Source organism: Lactuca saligna, chromosome 4 (genome assembly GCF_052625555.1).
Source record: "Lactuca saligna cultivar CGN05327 chromosome 4, ASM5262555v1, whole genome shotgun sequence".
Taxonomy (NCBI): Eukaryota; Viridiplantae; Streptophyta; class Magnoliopsida; order Asterales; family Asteraceae; genus Lactuca; species Lactuca saligna.
In genome coordinates, this window is record NC_136420.1 from 169,261,794 (window position 1) to 169,273,221 (window position 11,428).

At 34.2% G+C, this 11,428-nt stretch overlaps 1 protein-coding gene across 1 annotated transcript; it reads left to right on the forward strand.

The window, feature by feature from the left end:
* Positions 1-445: 445 nt before the first annotated feature.
* Positions 446-2,583, forward strand: LOC145040333 (zinc finger BED domain-containing protein RICESLEEPER 2-like). The gene is made up of 4 exons (XM_078988275.1): positions 446-1,227; positions 1,316-1,783; positions 1,857-1,950; positions 2,026-2,583. Exons 1-4 carry the CDS (start codon positions 446-448, stop codon positions 2,581-2,583), a joined length of 1,902 nt encoding a protein of 633 aa, XP_078844401.1.
* The last annotated feature ends 8,845 nt before the right edge of the window (positions 2,584-11,428 follow it).

Consider the following 11,428-nt stretch of genomic DNA (forward strand, 5'->3'; position numbering starts at 1 on the left):
ATAAAATGAATACACATGAGTTGTTTCGTAAAACCAAAGCACTGCTAAATTTTGTTATTATTCTTCTGTAACGTATAAAATCAAGATTTAACCACACAATAATTTGATAACCAATTTTTTTTAAAATCTGATGACGAGGTCGGAAATTTCAGCCCATTGTCCAACCAAACAATTTGATAACATTTATGATCTCCAAGACACAAGTAAGAAGAATATATTATTAAATTTGTGTTTAGATTTTATTTCAAATTAGAAATTACCCCTCCCCATGATAATATGCAAACATGACATTTATGATCTCCAACATAATAAGGTCTAGGATTCAAACCACAAACATGACAATATGCAATAGTTGATGTATCTATGATTTGTATTGTTTTCTTATGGACCCTAGTTACCAAATTGATGTATCTATGATTTCGTATTGTTTTCTTATGAAGATTCAATGGATGATGGAGGGTCTACAACAAATCTATTAAGTCCAAACAAAGGAATGGGGGTTGAAACAGGTGTTGGGATTGATAATCCGTCATCACAATTAGTACATGGTATGGATCACACAACCACTCCAAATGAAGATACAACAAGTCAAATTCCTAATGAAAATGAAAGTGTGAGAGAAAAAAATAACGAAACCGATGAAGATGAAGTACAATTAACGAAAAAAAGGAAAAAAAAAACATCAAAAGTATGGGACGACTTTGTTGTAGTTACACTCCGGGATGGTACGAAAAAAGCTGAATGCAAACATTGTAAGTCAAGGTTGGCTATTACTGGTTCAGGTCCTACATCATCATATAAAAGACACCTAAACAGCTGCATCCCCCATAAACAATCGCTAAAAAACCAACAAATACTAAATTTTCAGCCTAGTGAGTGTGATGTGGATTCTGTGCCACCATTGATTGGACCGGATACAAAATATGATGAAAACAAGATGAGGGAGGCCATAGCTAATTGGATACTAAGTACTGAGCAACCATTTGCTACTGTGGAAGATGTCATGTTTGTGAAAATGATGAAGACAACTACTCCATTGTTTGAGAAAGTAAGCAGAGTTACAATTACATCAGACTGTTTTAAGGTATACGAGCATGAGAAGAAAAGGTTGAAAGCCCTTACAAAAGTTGCCTCTAAAATCAGTTTAACAACTGATTGTTGGAAGTCCTCGCATCAGAAAATTGAGTATATGGTTATTACTGCACACTTTGTAGATCATAATTGGAGGTTTAACAACTTGCTCAATTTTAATATTTAATTATTTATCTTTTTCTTTCTATCATATTTTAATTTATATCTCAACGCTTTTCTATAGATTACAGAAACGTGTATTAAGTTTTGTAGTTCCTCCTCCTCGTACTGCGGTTGATATTGCTGATGGTATTTACAAGTGTTTGCAAGAGTGGGAAATTAAAGATAAGATTTTCACCATCTCAGTTGACAACGCAGCTTATAATGACAAAGCTTTAAGAATATTGAAAGAAACTTTTTCGCGTGTAAGAAAACTTTCATGTGGTGGTAGGTTGTTTCATATACGATGTTGCGCACACATATTGAATATTCTAGTGAAAGAGGGTCTTGCAATAATTGATCATATCATTGGTGATGTTCGTGAGGGTATAAAGTATATTAACAATTCAGAGGGTAGACGTCTAAATTTTTCAAAGGCTGCACATCAAATGCAAATACGTGATCGGAAGTTAATGCTTGATGTTCCAACACGATGGAATTCAACCTATGATATGTTGTGCATGGCTTTAAAGTTCAAAGATGCTTTCCCAAGGTATACTCAAATATACCTTAAAGTTTTTAACACATGTTCATATTCACTAACACTTTAATGGTGGTTTTCTCAGGTATGCAGAGTATGAACCACATTTTCATCACTTGCCAACTGACGAAGATTGGGAAAATGTTCAAAGCGTATGTGAAATTTTGAAGGTTTTTAAGGTTTGTGTTTAATATGCATAATATTTTATAAATAAATGATTTTCTTTGTTGACTAAATCCAACGATTATGCTTAGGTGTGCACGAATATCATATCGGGCAGTGATTATCCTACTGCTAATTTATATCTAATTGAAGTGTTTAGAGTGAAGCAAACTCTTGATAAAGGTTCATTATCTACAAACGATTTTATTCGTGATATGGTGAAGAAAATGAAGGAAAAGTTTGACAAGTATTGGCGTGAGTGCCACCTTGTAATGGCAATAGCTTCTGTGTTAGATCCACGGTTCAAGATGAAGTTGGTTGAATTTTGTTTTCCAACACTTTATCAAAATTCAGACGAGAACATTAAAGAAGTGAAGAATGCACTTTATGAAATGTATTTAGAGTATTTAGAGATGCATGATACATTAGTTAGGGAATCTGCAGCACATGGAAGGGAACATGAAAGAAGTGTTTTAGGGTTGAATGAAGGTACATCACTTGGATCTGGATGGGAGGCATTTAGAGAGTTTATAAAGACTACAGATTTGGAGAGACCAGAAAAGTCAGAGCTTGATATGTATTTAGAAGAAGGTGTTTATAGGGAGAAAGGACAAACGAGAATGGAATCATTTAATGCTTTAGAGTGGTAGAATGTGCACAAGTTAAAGTACCGTGTTTTATCATTGATGGCTAGAGAAGTACTTGCAATCCCGATTTCTACGGTTGCATCTGAAGCAACTTTTCGTGTCGGCGGTAGAGTTATTGATCCATATCGAGCTTCATTGGGGTCCGACACGGTACAAATGTTGATTTGCGGAGGAGATTGGATTAGGCAAGTTCATGGAGTCAAGAAAAAATTAAAGGTATATTTGAAAAAATCAAAACCACATTATAATTGTTATTTTAATAGTTTAAATTATTAATTGTCAACCTTTTTATTCTGTAGAAGGAGGAGTTTCCTATTGAGGTTTTACTGCCTGAGGTGAACACAAAGTAATTGAAGGTAAATAGATGTGTTAAACAACAAATTCTTAATCTGAAAAATATTTCAAAAAATGATTCCTTTGTACATTTTGTAGGTTTTGTGTATCTGAGGAGTGAAGTTGCATAAATGAAGATTTTTCTATTTCTATTTGTTTAGTAATTAGGAGTTTAACTACTTTTTTTGTAATTTGAGCTTTTACTCTTTATGTTCTTATATTTGGATATATTTTAGACATTAAATCAATGCAAATGGAGAATCTATGAATGTCTGTTTTGAAGTTAGAATTTGGATTATTCCCTTGAATATATGATAATAAATTAAACGAGCCCCAAAACCAAATACGAGCTCGAGTCGAGCCTAAGCTCATTTAGGCTCGCATGACAAACTAAACGAGCCAAGCCCGAGCCAAGCTCGAGCTTCTTATTTTTCCTACGAGCCGAGCATGAGCTTTAAAATTGGGCTCGAAACGAGCCGAGCTCGAGCTCGAGCCAACATACAATCATACGAGCTCGAGCCAAGCTTGGGTATGTTCGGGCTCGGCTCGGCTCATTTACACCCCTAATAAATAGCACCCTTAATCCCCAAAAACGTTGTGAACTTGTTCTCTAGGGTTTTGGACAATTTTGGGCAGCCTCCTTCTCTTCTCTTCTTCATCCTCTTGCTCTTAGTGTTTGTGAACCACTAGAGGAGTGACATTTGTGACTCTAAGCTTTCTAAAGTCATTACAAGAAGTATTTGAGATTGTTATTGCTACATAACAATCAAGGTAATATCTTAAACCCATTATTATGTTAATATTGATTATCATATACTAGATCTAGGGTTTATAGTCTTGGATAAATTGCATGTACAATAGAGAAACCAAGATCCAAGCATTAGGGTTTGTATGAGCACATAGGATGTTCTTATGGCTAAAACCCATCAATGGTTTCAGAGCCTAGATTGGTTTCTATTGTATTGATGCATTATGTAGCTAAAAATCGTTTTCTGGCCTTCTCTTTGACCTAACTCGGCGAGTCACTACCTGGACTCGGCGAGTCAACCCTACTCTGCGAGTTCCAGAGTGTGACTCGGCGAGTCGGGGCGTCAGACAGAGGAAATTTCGGATTTTGTTGCTGTTTTGCTTAAGGATAATTACCATATTCGATGAAAAGAAAGGAAGCTTGATGAGTCCAGAAGAGCCCAGAAGATGGGAGAGTCAAAGAGTATGGTTGTACTTCCGGTAAAATCCACTATCTAACTCGATTAAGTTCCCATTCGTTGATTCTTAATACATAATGTGATAAGATTGCATTTGAATGTTTTGCAGGATCGATGAAAAGAGAGGAAGCTTGATGAAATAGCAAGATGAATCTAATCACGAAGACATGGATTCGAAGATTAGATTTTGAGCTTAGATAGAGTTGTTAGGAATATTTATTACATAGTTTTTCAGTTGATTTTGCATTTTAAGGACAAATGTTTTCCGCTGCTTTTTAAATAAAATAAATTTTGTTTGACGTGTTTATTTATTTATTTCCTTGCAATGAAATCATTATGAAAAATTGGTGTTCGTATATTTATAACAAATGGATGTGATTCTTAATTATGTTGTTTGTGGAAATGTCAAGATTTTACCAAATAGGAAAAGTTTCTCATCGCCCAAGTTTCTATTGGATAGAGATATGGAATCGTACAACAAGAATTGTATGATGAATGAATAAACTTTCACATTTGGAAATTAGACTAATTCGATGACAAAGTGTCAAGTGAAGGAGATCGAGTACACAAGGTTATGTGTTGATCAAGTCCACCACAAGAGTAACAAAGATATTCGTCATGATTTGCTAAAGGTTTAGTAAATATGATTATACTTATAAGATTAAGTGTAATTCTGAATTGATTGTAAAAGTTTAAATCAATAAGCAGAACGAATAAGAAGAATCGAGTATGCAGAAAGATAAAAGTTTCTCCATTCTAAGAAGAAGGGAGATTACCTTTTACGCCTTATGATAGGTCTTAATGATTAAGAACCATATCTCAATTGATCCTCTAAGTGAGTCTTAGTACAAGTGTATGTCTAATAAGAGGAATCAATAATTGAAGAAATGGTTAAATCAAGAAGTCAATCATACTTCACTCCAAAACAAGTCTTAGAGTTAAGATTGTGACATTGAGAAATAAGAAGGTTTATAACATTCATCAAATGAGGAAAGTTGTGATGTCTTGGATAAGACAAAGACCAACTAGGACCTATTTATGAAGTGTTTTGATAAAAACTACACTAACTCTTGAATATTTGTCAAGAAATGTTTATTGGCAAGAGAATTTTATATGTCGAACAGTCAGTGGGAGTCTTAATGGTCTTGAAAGGTTTCAAGAACAAATCAAAATAAACCTTATCTAACATCACTAGCACACGCTTGAGGTTTATAACCTATCGTGTTGACATTATTTTGTTTCTGTTCCATTCCAATTGAGTTAATTATGCATGTGAGTTCTATGAATTCTCATTTGAATGCATAAAAGGCAAGGACCTTAATCAATGAAAAGTACATTGACATGAAAGAGTGAGCTGCTTAACTACTTGGAAGACATGGTGGGCAGCCGTGTTACCATAAGGAAAGAAATAAAGATTGAGAATGTTCGGTCCATATGAGTTTGGATTTGTCGCAAACTTTGGTTTTGACAAATTCACATGGATAGGAACACACACATGCAACGTTAAAATCTAAGTGTCATAAGATTTCCTCCTTCATGAAAATGACTATGAGGAAATGCTTTCACTGAAAAGAGATCTTGAGAAGATAGTGATTGTGAAAATTGGATTCTCGAATTCGATTATGGTTACGGTATCCCTTTCCATGATTCGAATTGTGAGATTTGGCAATTAGTCTTAATTATTTAGACACACATATGAGCTATCTAAGGTAAAGGTGTATAAGCTTAGATAAAGGATTATCAAAGCATTAGGTATTAGAAAGATGAACTTAAGAAATTCATTAGGTATTGTTTTTCTAGAAGTTAAGTTGTTTTCTGAATACATGTCAAAGCTAGTGGGAGCATAAGAGTTATGCTTATATGATAATAATCATCATGACAGTGGGAGCATAAATGTTATGATTGTATGATTATTAAGGCAAGTATTGCAAGTTAATTATAGAAAACAATAGTCATACTTTTCAAAGTTGTAAGGGTTGAATAGTTGTTTTGCTATAATTAAGGGAGAGAATATTATGCTTCATCTCAAATCTAAAGGCTTAGGTTGTGGAATGTTAATAATTTAGTCAAGCAAACATAGTGTGTTCACAAATTTCGATTATGATTATGGCATTCCTTTTCATAGTTCGAATTTTGAGAACGTAGCACATAAAATATTATGGCAGAAGATTGATAAAGTATCAAATCTTCATGTCAGACGTTATGCACCGGGTCCCATACGCTTCGGGTATAGGATCGATTGCAAATGCTATAATAGTTGACCATTCTAAAAATTTTCAAATGTTTTTGAGGGAAAAAGGACAAGAATCGGTTTTGACTAAGATAATTAAACAACTATCAAAGGACAATCCATAGTTCGCCGAGGATTGGTCGCTTGTGAGTGGTTGGAAGTATAGTATTGGATGGAGTATATCGACATTATTATGAATAGATAAGATTCTATTAAGAATATGTTGTCATATGGTAAGTATGGAAAGGTTTCCATATTGGGAGTTAGATATTGAGAATCTATGTCTAGATTAGAAACTTTATGCAAAAGGATGTTCAAAGAAATGTACTTTGAGTGAGAGACATCACATCTATGGAACTGTCTTGTAACAATCCCCGATAGAGGACTTTGTAATTTCATTGGCAATAGTCATTGTGACTTTAGTGTAGTGACATTACGAAAGGATCATTGCATAAAATTTTAGAATCTAACATATTCTATAAGTGGCAAGAATTTGATATTCTTACACTTGTGATAAGGATTGGGAGTTGTGAAATGAGTATGATTGGAAATGTGTTCATTTGATCTATTTCACAAAGTAAGAACCATAGGTAAACATTGTGTGCATGCTGAGAGCATGGGACAAGTGTGATAATAATTCAAGTAAGAAGTTGATTACCCGAAACGACAAATAATGAGTAATCGATATGGTGATAAATAAAAGGTGTTTTATTTATACTCAAAGGTTTGAGGCCATATGTGATTAGTATTATTCTTGTGTTTCACTTTGCATGTTTTGACTTCCGGAATAATTTAATTCGTTAAGAATAGTCAAATTATTCAAACGGACCACAGTCATTCATATGTTGGAAGTAGGTATGAATAAAGACTGTCGTGAATTGGTGTGTGGATTGTCTAAAGAGAATTAGACATAAGAAAATGTTTACTGCAACGTTCATGAGTGCTTATGAATATGATTTAAGCATTGGATTAAACCCATGCTCACTTGGATCACTTCATGGATTTTTATCACGAGTGACTGGTGAGACGATAATATCTTATATTCTTGAAACCGAGATGTGTGAGTTGTATCTTGCAAATCGGTTGCACATTGATAATATATAAACGCACCAGTAACTTGGTGTCATAAAACATATTGTTGCGTGTAATTCGGTAAGTGAGTGCAATCGAACATTGAGTCAAAGTTTATCCGTTCCTTTTATCCAAAGTAGGATAAAAGCGATATCTTTGGGCCCCTCGATGATTTAGTGATGACAAACGTAAATGCTCGGTCGGGCTAGGGCTAATTTGATTTTTTCAATTAGTCAGTCGTTATAAATCGGAAGTTGAGAAATGTTACAGAGAAAATGATTAGAAATCATGTCTTATACGATATCTAGAATGGAGGAATATATGATCCCTTATCTAAAGGACACGCGTATCTGATAGGATCAGAGTTGACAGCAGCTTTGGAAAGCTACGATTGCAGATCAGGATCTGAAGTCCTACACGGAATAGTTATTAGACTTATCCAAGTGGGAGACTGTTGGATTAGTTTCTAAGTCCATAACTATTTTGGTATGAACTTGACGCGATGGTGCATGGTCCTTTTGGGTTGCCTTCACCAAAGCAACTTGATAGGATGAATTATGGAGAGAAAGGATTAAATGTGATTTATTAATATATTATGGGAATAATATATTAAAGGAGAAATCATATTGTTTAATTAATATTAGTCAAGAATTAATAAGAATTAAGTTTGTGACTAAAAGAGATTAATTAAACTTAAGGGACTGGAATTGTAATTATAAGATAATTGAAATTGGGCTATGGATTGCCTTATATTATAAGGTTGGACGAATTCTATGGGGACACCCATTAGAAATCATCCAAGGCTTTTAAGAAAGGAATCCATGGGCTGCTTAGGGCTTAAGCAGTCAGATTAGGGTTTCCTAGTTTAAAACCCTAATAGTCTACATGTATAAATAGCACCCTTAATCCCCAAAAACATGGTGAACTTGTTCTCTAGGGTTTTGGACGATTTTGGGCAGCCTCCTTCTCTTCTCTTCTTCATCCTCTTGCTCTTGGTGTTTGTGAACCATTAGAGGAGTGACATTTGTGACTCTAAGCTTTCTAAAGTCATTACAAGAAGGATTTGAGATTGTTACTGCTACATAACAATCAAGGTAATATCTTAAGCCCATTATTATATTAACTAGGTGTGAAACCCATGTATTACATGGGTTTAATTAAAAAAATATGAAATTTTAACAATTTGAAAAGTTTGAATTTATAAGAAAAATGAAAAAAAATTGAACTATTAAAATTATTGAAACTTTAATGTGTTGAATATATTACATATATAAACCCTTTCTAATAAATACTTTACATATATATTACATTACACATTAAATGTGGAATTTTAATTTAATAAAATGAAAAATACAATAAAATGACAAGTGGAAAATAGAAAATTTAAAATTTTTAGAAAATGCCAAGTGTCAAAATGAAGGAGAAGAGGACATGTGGCAAAAAAACCTTCTTTTATAATAGTAGATATTGATTATCATACACTAGATCTAGGGTTTATAGTCTTGGATAAATTGCATGTACAATAGAGAAACCTAGATCCAAGCATTAGGGTTTGTATGAGCACATAGGATGTTCTTATGGCTAAAACCCATCACCATGATCAAAGTCTTGGTTTTGGTGAACAAAACCACATGATCATTGTCACACGGTTGTGTAACACTGATAAGGTTATGTTTAAGACCATTTACATATGCTACACATTTAATGATAAAGTTTATGTTCGATATGTTTCCATGTACTATAACTTCTCCCTTTTTGTTTTTTCAAAAAGTAACATACTGACTTGGCGTAGTGATGTTAAAATCTCTAAGGTAACCTTTATGCCCTATCATGTGCCTAGAGCATCCACTGTTAATGTACCATATATCGTCGTGTGGTACCCCAACACAAAAAGGTTGCATTTAAAGAGAAGGTTTAGGTACCCATGTTAGTTTGGGTCCTTGAGTGTTAGCTTTATTCGAACGTGTTGGAGTTGGGAAAGTCTTTTCTTGTTTATCATTAACCTCTTTGGGTTTTGCTTGTTTTTCAAAGACGTTGTTTTTGACTTTCTTAGTGGTCTTATTTTGAGGTTTGGGCTGAGAGAAAGATGGTGGATTGGAGAACTGAGTAGGAATTCCTAGAGAAGGAAATCTAAAGTTCACATGCATTCTGAATTAATCAAACATGGGAAACTGGTTATTTCCCCCAATCATGTGGTTCCCTCCTATCGATGGATTAAAACCACAACATGGACCAAGAATAGAATTCATAGGGTAATTACTATTCTAATACATGAATGGGTTGGTTGGAATAGGTCTTCGGATCATCATTTCAAACAAATCAGGAAGATTTTTAGGCTTGAAAATATTCTGATAGTGAATTCCAGTTTGGTTTGGAAATCTAGAATTTAAGAAACCATGATTTGAAGGAGAGGTTCTTTAAGTCTTTGAAGTTTTGGGAGGACTGGTGTGCCTGGTCTTCCCTTGGCTAGACTTAGCCTTTGGTACTCTCTTGGTCTTTATTTCCTTGTCATTATTTGTAGTCTGAACTACTTTGGGTTTTTAAGGAAGGACTACAATTGGACATTGTTCTCTAGAAACATTAACTTTCTCTTTTCCCTTATCTTTATTAGTTGGTTTTAAAGTTGTTTCTTGTTGTTTGGGATTGGGTGAAGTGATTTTTATTTGAACGAAAGGTCTCTTGAGTATTTGAACAACAGTTTTCACATCACTCACGGTATTCAAGGTTTCAACCTTGATGAGTTGAATTGGAGATTTCCCGGTCTATTGTTTCTTAGAATATTTACATTCTAAGTCCTTTCTTCCAGACACTGGAGCATTAAGAGATGGAAATGTTTCTTGAATGAGGAATTCAATCGGTTTGGTCTTGGGATATCCTACTGTTTTATATGATTTGGATTGTTTATCACTAGATTTTGAGCTAAAGATATTTGATTTTTCAAAAATGGCATATTGAAACTTTCCAGGGTGGGACATTCAAGAGAAAATTCTATACAAGAGTCAGACTTAGTGCCTAAGTCTGGAAGATCATGGGAAGATGTGGTTTCCAATGGTATACTTGAGAATGAAGTGGTAATTACATTAGGACTACAAGTTACCACCTCTTCTTGATCCTCATTGTCTCTAGTGAAGAGACTTGGATCACATGACAACAACTCTTGTTGAGTACTTGGACTCATGATTTGTTTGTTCATTTCATCATAACTAAGACCATATTTGATCTAGGATGATTTTGGCCCAGAGAGAATGGCATGTGAGTTTTCTTCAAGAAGGGTTTAGGATACCTTATAATTATTGATTTATATGATAAGTTGGCGTACGTCTCAAGATTATCTTTTGCAATGATGTTACATTGATTCAATACAATTTCATATTGTTCAACTAACGTAAGATGTGCCCAAGTTTTCATTGAAAGGATATTCTCTAACTTAGCCATATTACATCTTAATTCTTCAAATCTAAACTGAGTGGCTGTCAGTTCATCTTTGTAGTAACTGACATGACATTCAGCATTGGCGACATATTCTTTTATTATTTCATAAATATGGGAAATGTATCTAGAAAAGTATCAATAGTTAAATGATTATCACAAATCATGAAGTGTATCTTCTAACCAACTTGTTGATGGAGAGTAGAAGGCTCTTTGTCATCATCAGCCATGAAGCAGAAGTAGTTGTTGTAGGCTTCTGTTTCTTCTGTTTGGTCCACTTCATCATCTGTTTCCTAGACTTCCACATTTGGAGTTTCCATGACCATGAAAGATTTGTCTTTTGATTGCTTCTTGATCTGCTCGCCTTTTGAAGGTAGTATGCTTCATTTTTAACCTTCTTGGTCTTCATTTTAGAATCCTTGGAAAACTGATTTTCACCTTGACAGTTGTGGCACCTAATTACTTCATTATCATCATAGGAATTCGACTTCTTATCTTGAACCCTTGTCTTCATCCTCTGAGAGTTGTAACTTTCAGAATTTGAATTATAAGAGTTGAAGCTTTGTTGATTGTTGTTTCC